Source organism: Crinia signifera, chromosome 8 (genome assembly GCF_055691185.1).
Source record: "Crinia signifera chromosome 8, ASM5569118v1, whole genome shotgun sequence".
Classification (NCBI taxonomy): Eukaryota; Metazoa; Chordata; class Amphibia; order Anura; family Myobatrachidae; genus Crinia; species Crinia signifera.
The window spans coordinates 58,332,201-58,349,681 of NC_139224.1; the positions used below are offsets into that span (position 1 = coordinate 58,332,201).

At 44.2% G+C, this 17,481-nt stretch overlaps 1 protein-coding gene across 5 annotated transcripts in view; it reads right to left on the reverse strand.

Annotated features, from left to right (window-relative positions):
- Positions 1-3,616: 3,616 nt before the first annotated feature.
- The window catches only part of LOC146026099 (putative endonuclease 4), a 60,857-nt gene continuing 46,992 nt past the window's right edge, over positions 3,617-17,481 (reverse strand). For all 5 annotated transcript variants that reach the window (XM_083156484.1, XM_083156487.1, XM_083156482.1 and 2 more), the window contains one exon: positions 3,617-4,085. In XM_083156484.1, coding sequence (XP_083012610.1) covers positions 4,010-4,085 — 76 coding nt within the window. In that variant the 3' untranslated portion in view covers positions 3,617-4,009. The remainder of the gene's footprint in view (positions 4,086-17,481) is intronic.

A 17,481-nucleotide genomic window follows, 5' to 3' on the forward strand; every position in this document is an offset into this window, starting at 1 on the left:
CTTCATGCTGCCACTGTGCGAGTTGAATCCTATCCCGCCGCCACTGAGCCTACCAGTCTGCTCAAATATGTGCTTCTCACTTGCAGTGCGCAGGTGACGTCACCTGTGCACCCGCGCACTGCATCCCTGGGAACGCTGAAGCCTCTGTTCTGTCAGAGGCTTCAGCAGCTACAGTATGTGCAGGGAACTTGATCGCGATCTAACTGCGGGACCTCCGCAATCAACAGGTAGATCACGATCAAATCTAAAATACTACACTATGGTGCGCCTCCTTTCTTTCTACTTTTATATATATATATAAAAAAAATTTTTTTTTTTTTTCAGGAGCCCAGCACTCTGAACCCCCCCCACCCCACATTCGTATTTGTAAATACAAATAGGAATGTCCCATCATTAAGAATACGAAAATATGTTTTTTTGGCATAGTAAATGCCAAAAATACGTATACACCCAAAAAAAATTTATTTTCTTATGAAAATACGATTTTTTTTCTACTAAATTTTTTTAGTAAAATTTTCCCCTTAATGTCTACATGTTTCGGGGATTTTCACCCCTTGAAGAAGGGGTGAAAATCCCCGAACATGTAGACATTAAAACAAGTAACCAAATACAATGCAAATCGTGAATAAATACCTTAAACTAAGCTGATGCCACATCCTCCTTCCCTCGCCCATGTGCTGCACGCCGTCATTCCTCTTCCTCCCCATCCTACGCCTATTCTCACTAGGCAGCTGACATAGGCGGAAGTTCCGCACTCAGCTGAGCTGCTCCGTGTGCCGGGAATGACGTGGTGTCTGTTACCTAGGTGACAGAGACACAACATAAACAAACATACAACACAATACACAAATGGATAAAGATATATTATATAATCTATCACAATCTAAATACTTGTCGGGAGTGAAAATGTGTAAGCTGTGTGCCGTGAAAGATGAGATCACCTGAAAAACGGTGAATGTATGTGTTATTGTGTTCGTAAGCAACCTGTTCTGTTTAAAAACACTGCCGTGCATAATAAAGGTGCAATGCATAAAAGCATGCCTCTCTGTATAAATAGCATGCAAAAATGGTATACCTGAAGCATACTGTGTCATGGGCGCAAAATAAATGCTAGTGATGTACGTTAAAGCTAAATTTGCATCAGAATAACTAAAGAATTAATTAATACAGGCAAGAAATTGTTGCACAAAACAATTGCAACACGCCAAAGCAGGGCAACTGCCCAAAGAAAAAATAATAATGCTAAGATGCCTATGTATGGACATAAAGTACTTCCTATAAGGGGACCCTGTCATGTGCTGATAACGCATTGGGGAGAAAGTCCCATCTCTAATGTTTGCATTGCCCAAGTGACAATCCCTTGCCAAAGGGACTCTCTGGTGACAAACAATACTATATCATCAAATATTTTGGAGACCAGCCATGTTACCAAAACACAAATAAAATGCATACTGAAATTTTGCTGAAGTTCTGCTACCAAAAAAGGGATTTTTGTAAGAACTTACCGTTCGAATCCCTTTCTCTGATATGGTCCTGGTGACACAGCTCAACACTGGGATGTAGGAGGGTCCGAAGGAGCCAGGCACCTAGCCTAAAGCTTTTAGAGGGTAGGCTCCTCCCCTACTGCATCCCGGACTCTTCAGTTCAATCTTTCAAAGCCACTGGAATACATTAACTCAGTACAAACGCCTGCACATATTATATGCACATTTTTCAACAATAACTTTTAACCAAATAACATGAACATCATGAACCTGGCATACTTACTGAGCGTAAGGGAGGGATCGCTGTGTCACCAGGACCATATCAGAGAAAGGGATTTGAACGGTAAGTTCTTACAAAAATCCCTTTTTCTCTTTCAATGGTCCTGGTGACACAGCTCAACACTGGGACGTTCCAGAGCCGGTCCTTTGGTGGGTACGCTCAGGTCTGCAGCTCTCATCACTGCTCGCCCGAATGATGCGTCCTCCGACGCGAACTCATGGAACCTATAGAATTTGGCAAATGTATGAACAGATGACCAAGTGGCAGCCCTGCAAACCTGCTCAGCTGTTGCCCCATGTCGAACCGCCCAAGAGGTGGCAACCGACCTGGTGGTATGCACATTAATCCTGGCCGGAACAGGCCTACCAACTTTAGTGTATGCAAACACTATAACAGAGCGCAGCCACCTAGCAATGGTCTGCTTCGATGCAGGCCAACCAATTTTGTGTATGTCATACAATACTAACAAGGTGTCAGTTTTTCTGACACTCTTTACTCTGTCCACATAGATGCGTAATGCACGCACAACATCCAAATTCATCAATTTGTCCCTTTTTCTCTAACCCTCTGGGGGTTGAAACACAGGCAGAACTATCTCCTGATTTAAATGGAAAGCAGAGACTACTTTTGGTAAAAACTGGGGTACCGTCCGAAGAACCGCCCTATCATCATGAAATATTAGGAAGGGAGACTTGCATGACAATGCTCCCAATTCTGACACCCTCTTTGCTGATGCCACTGCCAACAAAAATACCAATTTCTATGTAAGGAACTTAAGGTCAGCCGACCTTAATGGTTCAAAAGGTGCCTTCTGAAGGCATTCCAAAACCAGCGACAAGTCCCAAGGTGCCACTGGTTGTTTGTAGGGGGGTTTCAACCGAGACACCCCCTGTAGGAAGGTCTGTACTTCCGGCAATAACGCAATCCTTTTCTGGAAGTAAATGGACAAGGCCGAGATCTGCACTTTTAGGGATTGAAGGCTTAACCCAGAGGAAAACCCATCCTGTAAAAATTCCATCATTTTTTATGTTGTGTCTCTGTCACCTAGGTAACAGAGACGCCATGTCATCCCCGGCACACGAAGCGGCTCAGCTGAGTCCTGAACTTCCGCCTACGTCAGCTGCCTAGTGAGAGTAGGCATAGGATGGGTGGAAGAGGAATGACGGCGTGCAGCACGTGGGCAAAGGAAGGAGGATGTGGCATCAGCTTAGTTTAAGGTATTTATTCACGATTTGCATTGTATTTGTTCACCTGTTGTTTCTCTGGCTTGATAAAGGTGCGCAGCCCTGAAACGTTGCCTTTGTTTACCACATTAAACCCACTTGATTTGTTCTAGTATCCAGTCTCTGAGTGCCGCCTTTCCTGCCTGTCCATATGCACGCCACTATACATTTGGGAAGGCACCAGGGCATATTTGGATCAACAGCAACCAGGAGTGCCGGTATATATATACATAATAGTGACAAAGATGTGGCACTAGGAGTCTGGTGCAAAAAGAATATATTTTCAAAAGATGTCACAAGGTCCGACGTTTCAGAGGTGAATATACCCCTTTTTCAAGGTGTGATAACAAAAAAAAAGGGGGTATGTTCGCCCGGAAACGTCGGACCTTATGACATCTTTTGAAAATATATTATTTTTGCATAAGACTCCTAGTGCCGCATCTTTGTCGCTATTGTTTAACCCTTTGTTGAGGGCACAGGAGCAGTTGTCTAGGTAGTGGAGTGCTGGACCCCTTTGCCAGTATACACACACACACACATATACATACACACACACACACACACACACATATATACATACATACAGTATATAGGCACATTATATATTTCAATAAAAAATAAGAGCCAGATAGGTTAACACAACCATTTAGAACATTAACATTGTGACTAATTCCAAAACAAACTTAGTGATGCACAAAGTAAACACAAAAACAGAGCAATAATTATACAAAAATGAAGTAAACAACATTACAGGAACATCAACAGCATTTTTGAATAGCAAAAAAGATACGAAAACCTCCAACGTCTCAGAATGTCACTTGTCTGAATGTCCCATTATATGTAACTAGGAACTTTTGGGTGAACAAGGTAAAATAATTGCTAAAATATTGTCGCCCTGTGGTACCCAGCCAGTTACTTACAGCAATATGCTTGTGCAGTATTTTCCGATAGGGCTGGAAAGCTGATTGGTTTCTTGCAGTATCCGGCTTTGGTTATGAATGGTGACATAGAATGAAATTATGTCACTTACTGCTACGCCCCTTTGCACAAAGAGAATACAGAAGATCAATCTCCTTGGAATAGTCTTTGAACTCAGAGCTGGAATAGGAAAAGAAGAGAAGACCGTTAGAATTCATTTTCCTGGACAGACCATAACATTGCATGTTATTTTTAGATTTGTGTAGGAATATATACTGATAAATAGTCCACAGTTACAAAGCTATTTAGTGGAAAGTCTTGTTTAATTATTAAGTTGTAACTTATTATGCAGAGACTAGTTTATATTAGTATTATTATATTATATGAGTCAGTTTATAGTAATAGTCACAAACATCTACGCATACTCCCCTACTTGACAGTTGTTCTATATAGATTTCTCAGATTTACGTCTCGGACCAAAGTTAATTGTATAAATATAACAATCAACCATTTGGTTAGACTCACCCTGTGGCCCTTATTAAGATCTGATCGCAGTATAGATTTGTTTGGAAAATGGGCGAAACCATGTGCACTGCAGGTGGGGCAGATGTAACGTGCAGAGAGAGTTAAATTTGGGTGGGGTGTGTTGAAACTGAAATCTAAAGTGCAGTGTAAAATTAATGCAGCCAGTATTTACCCTGCACAGAAACAAAATAACTCACCCAAATGTAACTCTCTCTGCACATGTTACATCTGCCCCACCTGCAGTGCACATGGTTTTGTCCACTTTCCACATAAATTTGTACTGCGATCAGATCTGAATAAGGGCCTGTGTGTGGTGGAATTTACCTCACTGGGGATGCATTTTATTGTGCGCATACCTGACTTCCTGTGTGACTAAACTCAGCAGCTCTTAAGTCAGGTACACACTATACAATTGTGGATTATCCAATAATTGTATTATCAGACAATTATTTGGATAGAGCAGTGGTACTCTAACTGTGGGTCCTGACCATCTTGGCATGGGGTCGGAACTCAATGTTGCTGACTATCACGCTAATGACTCTAATCTCGGTTTTTGATCCTGAGATTGAAAAAATCAGTTGGATCGTATGTTATTTCAGACTCCTAGGATCACTGAATTAGAGATCAGAGGAGTAATCAGGCAGCTCTACCCCCAACTATCCTGTCTCGTCAACAAGAAGGCTATACTCCTGGATCCCTCAATTACATGTAGATATTCACAAGGGGCTTCCTGGGTCCTAGATTATCTTAGCTGTTGAAAACTTAAAGATAAAACAGGCAAACCATAGTCAAACTCAGAGCAGGCAGTTCTTCTAAGCAGGACCCTGAACCTGTAAAAAAACCTCTTGTAAGTAAGTGCAGCGTGGGAGCGGAGCGGATGGGGGACACACCTGGCAGATCTATCTGTGAATCGATGGAGCAGTTGATTTTGGCGATTATCCACTGAACATGCCAGTCCTGACGACATAGTTGGGCAGGCTTTTGAACTTTCCCACTGAGCTCGGACATCAGTCTCTGCAGCCAGTGTATGGGCAGGCATTAGGTTGCCTGCACACACAGCCAGACCTGCTGATATAGCTCAAAGATATATTGGGCCAAATGTATTAACACTTAACAAGAGATAAAGCAGAGAGTGATAAGGGACCAGCCAATCTACTCCCAAATGTCATTTTTTTAAACAGCCTGTTGTGTGGCAGTTGGAGGCTGATTGGGATGTCCTTTTGATCTCTCCATTTTTGTCTTGTTAAGGGTTAATACATCTGGCACTGGATTCGATATGAAATACAGACTGTCAAAATCCCAACAGTCAAAATACCGACAGCTATTGCCCGACTGTCAAAATTCCGACATGGTCAAAATACTGACATATAGAATGTAGACAGGTGACACAGTCGACATGGACACATAGTTGGTAGTCAACCGAAGCCCCTGGCATTGCTCGGCTTACTATTTTATTCTCCCACCACGCCCTACTGGATGGTAGGGCATGAAATACCACCTGTCAGCACATGTTGGGTCAAAAAACAGTGAAAAAACCCATGTCGACCTATCGACGAAAGTCATGTCGACTTTTTCACCTGTGTACATTCTATATGTCGGTATTTTGGCCTTGTCGGGATTTTAAATGTCGGGATTTTGACCATGTCGGGATTTTGACCGTCGGTCAATGGTTGTCGGGATTTTGACCGTCGGTCAATGGTTGTCGGGATTTTGACCGCATCCCCTGGCACCATTGTCATCGGCTGTGCTGTAGAACTAATGCTGTGTGTGTGAATGACATAGTTCACAGACATATCGGGGGTTACACATCTTTCACCCTGCTTGTGATATATGACCTACAATAAACGTACATTACAAAGCAAATCCAAATCACAATTCTTGGGCCTGAGATGAAATGTTCTGGTCTAATTTTTATATGAGAGAAGATAAGTAATTAATGCAGGTTTACAATAATTCATTTTAATTCGTAGTCTATATATAAATCCCTGTGTCAGAGGAATTGTTATTTTGTATTGCTTAGACACTGAATGGGTTATTGCATCACCATAACAACCTGATATTTAACATGTTGTGCTTTTAATTATTATTAGAATCATCACACTCAACTGCATGCAGCCGCCTCCCCAGGTCTCTTCGCTAATGACTATACAGCATCAACTTAGATAGGATTTACTTGTAAGGAGATCAGTAGTTTAGCTTCCTGCTGAGACGGGAGATCAGACCTGGAGCTAAAATTATAGGATGTATCTATATATATATACACACGTAGCTGTCCACGTTGTCACCTAGTTTCAGTCTAGCATTTTGCAAGGTTTTTTTTCATTCACAATCAAAAAATAATTAAGTCAGAATCTAGTCATATGGCAAAATCTAAGAGACTGATTCAGTGTGACCACACTGACAAATACAGTAGATGGGGCAGTACGGATGGTGTAATGGTTATGCATTACTGCCTCACAGTGCTGAGGTCATGGGTTTGATTCCCACCATGGCCATAACTGTGTGGAGTTTGTATATTCTCCCCGTACTTGTGTGGGTTTCCTCCGGGTACTTCCGGTTTCCTCCCACAATCCAATAATATACTGTTAGGTTATTTGGCTCCTAACAAAAATTAACCCTAGAATGTCTGTGTGTACGTGTACATGTGGTAGGGAATATAGACTGTGGCAGGGACTGATGTGAATGTTCAAATAATCTCTGTAAAGCGCTGCGGAATATGTATGCGCTATATGTGTTGTAGTGAATGTGGGTGTGTATTGTACTGTGAGTGGTGTGTTATGTGTGAAACATAAATAAATACATTTCTAAAAAGGTTTGTACTTTGTACATAAAGGAAAGGATATAGAAAACTATATCACCAAAAGGTGCTTCAGTACGAGTGTGCGTGGCTAAAAGCAGCAATCTAAAAAAAGGAAAGAGTGGTCGATTGCGCTAAAACTGTCACAATTCAGGGTAAAAAAATAATCAAAGGTGGTCAGGTGTGCAAGGAAATCACCTTGAAAAAGCTGCTGTGGACAGCGAAACGCGTAGGTGCTTTTCAAAAGTGACTTCAGATCCTTGTTAACCCTTTGCCAGACAAATCACCATCTCTCCAACGTTGTGGATCCTGCTAAGGTACTGTACATTAAGGAGCTATACTGTATCCTCCATTTGGGACATTTTTCTCAGGAAAAAGTGAACTGGTCTATCTACCACATTTCGAGGCACAAGACCATCTTGGAGGCATGCCACCTCCGTAAAGACCCAGTATTTCTTTCTGGAAAAAGTTCTACCAGCACCTGAGTTTCGGTACCCACAAAATTGGATTACAACTCCTGGACAAACCGACTATACCTGTGGATCCACACAAAACCTACTTTGGAAGTTTCCAAGAACTGGCACTCATTGGACAATAACGGGTGACTATTGATCTGAATGTCTGTTCTCTCATTTTTTAAATCTTCCTTCCTATTTTTTTGAATATTTATAATATATTTTATCATTAAAGTGTTATTTCCTTGCATACCTGACCACCTTTGATTAATTTATACCCTGAATTGTGACTTCGTTTTAGCGCAATCGACCACTCTTTCCTTTCTTTGTATATTGTACTTTGTACATACCTGGTATTTGTGATCTATAATTCAGTTGTAGTTGTAGTGCTGCGCTCCGCTCCTTTTAAGTGTGTTAATGATGACTGACAAGTGTGTGTATATTGCAAGGTGATTTTTACTTGGAAAAAACAGTAATAGAGTTTTCTTGCATGCAATAACAATTACAGTACGTTAAATCAAAATATATTATACAATAAATGTTGATAACATTCGGTCTATAGCATATAAAGTGAAAGACAATTATAAACAAATCAGTGTAGTGTCTCAGGCTTGACCAGCTGTTGGTCTGGAGCTCGAATGGCTGTGCGGGGTTATGCACCCAGGCAAGGCAAGGGTATTCGGGTCCGTGGTTGCAGGGGTTTTGTGGCAACGCATGGGGACGTTCAGGTTGCCGCAGTTCAGACGCTCCCCTTAGGGCAGTATTCAATGAAAATATTCTCCGTGCACGGCGAGCATTTTTTTTTGCTCGCCGTGCACTCTCCGTGTTCCGGAGGGCTCGCTGCCACTCCTGCTCCCACTATTCAACGTTTTTAAGACTCGCCGCCACTCGCGGCGAGTCTTAACCCCTGCAGCGGACGAGCGTCCGCGGCAGGGAGCTAACAGGGAGCCGGGGGACGGAAGCACGGAAGCAGCCAGAGAGAGATTAAAGTCTCCCTGGCTGCTCCAGAGGAATGTATAGGGGTGGTGGGCTCCCCTGGACCCAGGCAGCACAGGCTGCCCCCCCCTATAGCCAGCGGGGGACCCAGTATTCACTGCATCCGAACGTGCATATTAACTATCGGGTGCAGTGAATATATGAATATCTAATGAGCGGCTCGAGCGCTCGGGCCCCCTGCTGGCTGCACTGTGTAAAAAAAAAAAAAAAAAAAAATAATGAAAAAAAATATTTTTTTTAAAATTAAATATATATTCATGTGCTATAAGCACATGAATAAAAATAACATGCCCCTTCACAGGAAAAAAAAACCTGATTTTTTGACACCAAAATTAAAAAAAAAAACCTTTGCGTTTAAAAGTTCACATTCCAGCTCTCCATCAAAAGATGGAGAATTTCTACACGGAGAGAGACGGCGAAAATCACTTAGAAAGACGGAGAACATTTCACATTGAATAGGGTTGCTCGCTTTTGGAGAGCAAAATGCTCCGACCAAGGCGAAAAAAGCACAAATTCTCCACAAAAGACGGAGAACTTTTCTCATTGAATACTGCCCTAAGTGGTGGGTTAACGTTGAACTGTCAGTTCGTATTCAGGTTGCTGCCAACTGCGGAGTCAATCTATTCGGCAGCTTGCATTGTTTGTCCTGGTGATGAGGGGCCAGTCACTGGTGTTTATGGTGCGGGTTGGTGATCTGCCCGTGGGTAGGGGGCTTTTCCGAATGCCGGTGTCCCAGGTGTCTGGGGTCCGTTGGTGGTGTCAGTGCGAGCAGGGATGCTGCCGGGTTGGACACTGGTCGTTCGGCTCTCTCAGGTACCCTGGGTTGGTTCCGGGTGTCTGGGGACTGGTGTCGGTGTCCCCTTGGTGGTACACGTGTGGGGGAGGGGGTGCTGCCGGGTTGGACGTAGGTGGTTTCCCTCTGTGGGTTGGTCTGTCAGTACAGGTTGCCGGGGAAGGCTCGTGCACTGCCTGCTGCCAGTGGGGGGGTGAAACGTGGTCCCTCTGGCAGAGGGGGCAAAGACAACTGGTGCCAATCAGCCGTTTTGCCCTCCTTGCCGACTGATCCGCCTACTCACCTAGTCCTGCTCCGGTTTCCGATGGCGCTGCTCGTTCTCCTCTTTTTGTCCGTCTCCCTGGGGGGGGGGGGTTGGGAGTCGCCGCTCTTGCTCTCCGGTGTGCGAGTAATTTGGATGGCAGTGTCCTTTTTCACCAATGCATTTCGGCCTTCTCTGCAGGCCTTCTTCTGGGGAGTTACAGGATATGGCCTCTGGGTTGGTCTTTATTGTCTGTGGACGGGAGCTGTGGGGGTGGTCCATTCTGTGAGTGGTCTTGCTTTCCCTCATTTGATTGGTGTTCGTTGTCTGTCAATCTTCATTGTCAGCTGGGTGCCTGAATCTGAGGTTTTGAGTTATGCTGGTCATCTGGTGGTAATGGGTGGTGCATTTTGAGTGGTGTTGATTACTGTATGTGTGCGTGGTGTAACTGGTTGTCATGGTTATCCGTGGGGGCATTCTTCAGTGCTGTTCCATATAATTTCTGGGTGTTGGTGGCAGTGTATCGTGGGAGTGGTACAGATATCATCTGGTACATATGAGTGTCCTGGGTTATGCTCAACACATGCAATTAGGGTGGATGTCATGTACTTCCACGTATAGCAACCAACGTATGCAGTTTGTCTTAGGTAATGGTATATACGGGTGCTTTGTACATAAACATGGCAACTATTTGGTAACAATTAATGTGGTTGTCGTGTGCGTATATATATATATATATATATATATATATATATATATATATATATATATATATATATATATATATATATATAGTTGCATTAAACATGTTTTTGAAGTGTACTTCCGTCTACAAGTCTTTGAGTGCCGCTTGCTACACCACAAGGACTGTATTACTGGACCCAAGGGGTCCCACTTGAAGGCACCAAAGGGAGTGAGTCCTAGGGGACAGTGGAGTGCCGGAGCATCGATGTGGTAGGTATATATACATTTGTACTTCAATTACAGTGGGTATTATATAATCTTATGTGAAGTCACTCTATGGGCGGTATTCAATGAGCCTGATTCGCCATGTTTTTATGGCGAATTTGTGCTGTTTGGCGAATTTTTGACAAAAACGGTGAATCACCCTATTCAATGAGCAGATGGCGAATACATTTCAAGGTTTTTTTCGCCATGATTCACCGAGTAGCAATCGCTATCTTTTTATGGTGAAGTGGAATGTGAACTTTTAAAATAAAGTGTTTTGTTTTTTACATTTGGTGTCAAAAAAATCAGGAATTTTATTCTGAGGAGGGGCATGCTATTTTTATTCATGTGCTGTAAGCACATTAATATATATTTAATAAAAAAAAAAATGTAAAATATTTTTTATATATTTAAATTTTTTTTACACAGCAGCCAGCACGGGGCGCCGGAGCCGAGCCGTTCATTAGATATTCATATATTCACTGCACCCGATCGTTATCGGGTGTAGTGAATATACCCGGTCCCCTGCTGGCACCCCCAGGGGGGGGGCAGCCTGTGCTGCCTGGCATCCGGGGAGCCCACCTCCCCCCCACATACGCTCTGGGGCAGGCAGAGAGACTTCCAACTCCCTGCCTGCCACCGTCCTAAGGCTCCCTGCGGCATCGCCGCAGGAGCACAAATTCACCAGTCAGGGGCAGTCGAGGCTCCGGAACGTGGCGGGCAGTGGCGAATGTGCAGCGAATCCTAAACAGGATTCGCTCCACGTCGCTGGCATTCACATTGAATACCGCCCAATGTATGGATGTATGTTTAGAGTAGGTGTCTGGATATTTATTTATATCCTATGTGTGGATGTTTATTTGCAGCTGGTGTAGGTATCTTAGACATACACAGGTGATTAAACATTGGGGTGTGAGTGAATGTGGTTCACATGTATGTATGTGCATATTTTTGCGGTATGTGGGGCCACTCAGCTGTGGAATCGGTGGTCCTGTTGATGCAATCGGTGGTTCTGTTGATGCAGTTCGTGTTGCTGTAGTTTGGGTATCGATTGATGGGGTGCTGGTCATCGTTTTTTTCCGACTATTGATTTTATTTCATTGTCCAAGTTTAGTCCTCGTGGATTTAAGGTTTTCAGCTCATACATCCTTCTGTGCTCTGTTGTGTTTATTTTATGGGTGTAGTTACCCCCTCTCCAATTAGGTTGCACTCTTTCTATTCCCAAGAAGGAGAGTGATTTTGGGTCGCTGTTATGGAAGTCTTTGTAGTGCTTTGAGAGGTTGTGTTCCTCAAAGCCTTTATTAAGGTTTCTTATGTGCTCATTTATACGTGTCTTCAGTGGTCTTGTGGTTCGTCCCACGTATTGTTTGTTGCAGGGACATTGCAGTAGGTATATTAGTCCTTTACTGTTGCACGTGATCCTGTTTCTTATGGCGTATGATCTTCCTGTAATTGCGGATATAAAGTTAGTGGTAGGTTTGGGGCTTCTCTTCCCTTGTTGTGTGCATCCTACGCTGTATCTGCAGTTGTAGAACGCGTTAGTCGGGTCCTTCTTGTCGATTGTGGTCTGTTTGCTCTGTGTTGGTGGGATCTGGCTGTGTACTAGCTTATCTTTTAAAATCCTGTGATCTATAATAAATTGCACATTTTCATACACCTCTCAATGAATAGTCTAGCACAGCAGACCAGAATGTGGTTCTAGTGCCCATTGTACAAGGGTACCTACAGTATATGCCAAAAGAGTACTTAATGAACATGCTTGCATGGCAAACGTCTCGCATGACAATAAAAGCATGTTCAGACACATATGCTGGGTAGTACAGCACAGTCTCTAACAGGTGCATGAGCTGGCTGCAGGGGAGACAGGCCCAGGAGGTGGTTCGGGTAACACATCAACATACGCACCCAACCAATAGAAACAAGTGCTACAATACACTAAAAATAATTCATTGCAAGGCTTATGCGCATATGCCCAAAATGTACTAAATAGGAATCTTATACAATGAAAGACACTCATTTACTAAAGTAAAGGCCAAAAATTTTGCACAACAAGATAACAATTGGTAGAAGTGTAGTAACCGACCAAAACATTGTCAATTATACTTCAAAGTTACCAATAAGCTAATATATACTGTATAAGCACTTAATTTCGCGAGCAGTAATTTTCGCGATAATGACAAAATCGGCGATTTCGCGAGCTGAAAATTTTGCGATTATCTACTGTACCTGCTACTGTACCTGATGTAAATAGAACCCCCGTAGGGGGGGAGGATATTTCACGCAGCTTTAATTTTCCCGATTACGGAAGGCTCGCGAAAATCGCGAAAATTAAAGCCATGCGAAAATAAGTGCTTTTACAGTAATGACCAACAAGCTAAATCAAAATGGAGCAACATGATTTAATGTTATATTGCTCCAGCTATACAGTTATACACCAAATTCAGTCAGAAGACTCAGAACATGGGATCAGGACGCCTATCCTACATAGCTCCAGCGATACCAATAGACCGACAGTTATGGGAGAAGGTGCATACTGTATAACTCCTCTTTTCACAAAAAGCTGAAGATCTATAAAGAGAACATCTCCAGACATGAGAAAGAACCAAGATGGGAGTCGGATCATAACTGTAATTACTATACGGCACCACAGGAATCATGGATGATAGATACATTTTTGGTCATCACCATGTTCCCACATCTGATCTCTACCCCATGCAGTTATTGCTTACCGACTCCAAAAACACAGCCCTTACCCATGCCCAGTTTTTGTGCCACCCATACTTCTGCCTATCTCACTGGTGATGGTCCCATTGGCAAGGGGAGATCAGGGTAAGGTTAAAAAAAAAACAACATACTGTACTATGAAACTAGAAAAGGCCAGGATCTGGGATGCTGCTGCTGTGTAAGAAGCAGCTTGAAAGATTTACTGGGTAATGTAAAAAAAAAAAAAGAAGCACATCTTCAACATGCCTGGACAATGACCTGAATTCTTCTAACAAACATGTCTACCTGCCAATCAATATTTGCCCATCAGCTATAGGCTGTTTCCTATCTCTCATTCTGATCTGAAATCTCTAAGTGGAGAATGACGACTTGTGGTGTAATTTTAAGCATGCAGATACTTTGATGCTGTGGGTGTATACTTAATATTCATGGAGAGGCTTAAAGAGAACATGATGCTTCCCATTGTTGATCTGTAAAAAGGGAGATTATTCACATAGAAGCCAACAGTTGAGTTAAAGCCCCATACACACTTAGAAATGTTTTAAATGTTACTTATCACACATTTTCTCCTTCTGAGCTATATTGTTTAAGTTTGCTATTGTGTTTCTATTATATAATAATCTAGAACTGTCAATCTGTGAGTGTATAACACTGGGCGGAGTCACAGAGTGAACTCCACCAGAACGGTCAATCTGTGAGTGTGTGTATAACACCCGGCGGAGTCACAGAGTGAACTCCCCCAGCTGCAGGAATATCCCGCAGTCAGGGGGCATGGGGTATGGCTAGAGGCTCACAGAGCCTCTGGGTCATGCCCCCATAGCGTCAAAATGGGGACATGGCCTGGAGGGAGTGCCGCAATTATAGGCCACACCCCCTTTAATTAGCCCATGCCCCAAAAAAATTTGGCGCGCGTCCCTGTGTCCCTCCGTCTCCCTACAAGTTGGGAGGTATGCAGCCAGCAGTCATGAGGATGGTGTCCCCAAACCCTACTGCTGCTCGTCACAGTTCACTCAAAGATTGTCTGGTAATTCCGCCTCCTCCAGCACAAGCTCCAAAAGAGACCATGCCAGCAGCCAGACATACAGAGATTGGGACAGGCTGGGTGCAGGGTTGGTTTTATCTGTATGGGGTGCAGGGTAGGGGTACAGGTGTGTAAGGGATACTGCTGGGTTCAGGGTAGGGGTACAGGTTTGCGATGGCGTGGCTGGGTGCAGTGTGTACAGGTTTGAGGAACGTGGCTGGGTGCAGGTGTGTGAGGGAGGTGGCTGGGTGCAGGGTAGGGGTACAGGTATGTGAGGAAGGTGGCTGGGTGCAGGGTAGGGGTACAGGTGTGTAAAGAAGGTGGCTGGGTGCAGGGTAGGGGTACAGGTGTGAGGAAGGTGGCTGGGTGCAGGGTAGGGGTACAGGTTTGCGATGGCGTGGCTGGGTGCAGTGTGTACAGGTTTGAGGAACGTGGCTGGGTGCAGGTGTGTGAGGGAGGTGGCTGGGTGCAGGGTAGGGGTACAGGTATGTGAGGAAGGTGGCTGGGTGCAGGGTAGGGGTACAGGTGTGTAAAGAAGGTGGCTGGGTGCAGGGTAGGGGTACAGGTGTGAGGAAGGTGGCTGGGTGCAGGGTAGGGGTACAGGTTTGTAAAGAAGGTGGCTGGGTCCAGGGTAGGGGTACAGGTGTGAGGAAGGTGGCTGGGTGCAGGGTAGGGGTACAGGTGTGTGAGGAAGGTGGCTGGGTGCAGGGTAGGGGCAGGGGCTGGCTGGCAACTTTTAGCCTGGGGGGCAAGCCCAGAGCATCGGCCCATAAGTAATGGAGCATCGTTAAATTTTAGTTTTAAAAATATGGGTACTTATGTATTATCACGGAGCAATTTGCTAAGTGGGCTATTCTGCGTAGGAAAATCACATTGCATGGGCCATTTAGAGGGCCGTGCGATGCAATGCAATTTTCCTATGTAATTGATTCACTGCTCTCTCAGCCCCAGGGGATCGCATCACATTTTTTTTTTTTAAATGTCATTTTTCTATGGCCATTGCACCCACTATATCGCATGGCATGGCATCGCATCACATGTCCCGCAAAATCGCATGCGATTTTATAGGGTGTGCGATGCCATGACATTAGGTATACATATAGGGCCGCGGATTGCTTTACATGCGATTTTTCGGGAGGTGAGATGTAATGCGATGGCCTGGGGACATAAAAACAGTGAATAAATTAAAGGGGGGAAAAACGCATCGCATGCCACTAATATGGCATGCGATGCAATTTTTTTTACGCAGATTAGCCCTCTACGCAATTAACAAGTGGGCTCCGTGCTAGGTAACAAGTACCATGATGTTTTAGGGCCCCCCCACTATCGACGCCACCCCGAAGCGTGGCAAGCGGTGGCTGAACGCGTCCTTTGACCTTTTCATACTCCCACTATCCTCGTCGGCACGGTGTTGATTTTATATAGTGTGGAGAGTGCAAGAAGCCACCAAACCCGAAGCGTGGCGAGCGCAGCGAGGGGACACGGAATACGTGTAAAGGAATCCGCGTCCGCTCGCTACACTATATAAAATCAACTCCATGGCGACGTGGATAGTGGGGGAATGAAACCCTCGGAGGACGCATTCCGCCACCGCTCGCCAAGCTTCGGGGTGGCATGGATAGTGAGGGGGTACGTAAAACATCATTGAATGTCATACAATGATATTATGGTATAGGTAATGTCATTGCACGCACACCCTATAAAACCGCATGTGATGCGATGTGATTTTGCAGGAGGTGCGATGCGGTCCCCCGGGGCATACAGAGCAGTGAATATTTGACAGTAAAAAATCGCATCGCATGGCCCATGCGATACGATTTTCCTACGGTGCCATACGTAGGAAACTTGGGAGCCGTGATAATACACAAGTACAGGTTGAGTATCCCTTATCCAAAATGCTCGGGACCAGGAGAATTTTGGATAACGGATTATTCCGTATTTCGGAATATTTTAATATTTCAATGATGTATTTTGAAGTATCTTGCATTTATGCTATTTAGACACATAATATACACACAAATATATTTTATTACCACATAAAATACACACAAATATATTTTATTTGTTCAAAAAACAAGGTTTCAAAACGTGAAACAAAATGTGTGTACTATCTCCGCACTGAATTTGAATGCCAAGCAATCCCTGTCTTGCACATACATAGTGCCAGTTACATATCATGTCCCCAGTGATGCTGTTACAAATGTCCCCAGTGAGTTTCTAGCAAAAAAAAAAAAAAAATTGCACTTTCTGGAATGTCTGGTTTTCGGAATAATTTGGATAACGGATATTCGGATACGGGATACTCGACCTGTACCAAAATATGTAAAATAATAAAAAAAAAACACAATAATAGGACACAACAGGCTACTCCCCTGTATAATATCACCCCTGTAATATCAGGACATCACAGGCTACTCCCCCTGTATAATAAAATTAATGCCATGACACCACAGGCTGCTCCCCCTGTATAATAATTTATTATACAGGGGGAGCAGCCTGTGGTGTCATGGCATTATTATTATACAGGGGGAGCAGCCTGTGGTGTCACAGCATTATTATTATACAGGGGGGAGCAACCTGTGGTGTCACGGCATTATTATTATACAGGGGGAGCAGCTTGTGGTGTCATGGCATTATTATTAATAATAACACATTAAAAAGGAGGACACCTCAGGAAACAGCAGAATCTTTTTTTTGTGAATCTGATCCTCACCTGCTGCTGTGGCTCCCAGATTCTGTTTGCTGCTTGATGCTTCCTGCGGCCACATTCCCCGACTCCCCCTCCACTCCTCCACCTGCCTGCTGCTTCTATTCCTACTTCCTTCACAGATGCATGGGCGGGTGGCGCCATCGTCATGACGACCAGTCCACACCCAGCGTCTGTCGCCGCCGGGCAGAAGAGGGAACAAGCTGCCGGGCCCTCCTCCACATAGCCCTGGAGGCCGGCGGCCATGTTCCTGTAGCCACAGCCATATTTTAAAAGCCTACAGGAACATGGCCGCCAACAGTGGAGGAAAAGAGGAGGAGGCTGCGGTTGCCGCTGCGGCCCACAGCACTCCTGTTAGACCGGTCTGGG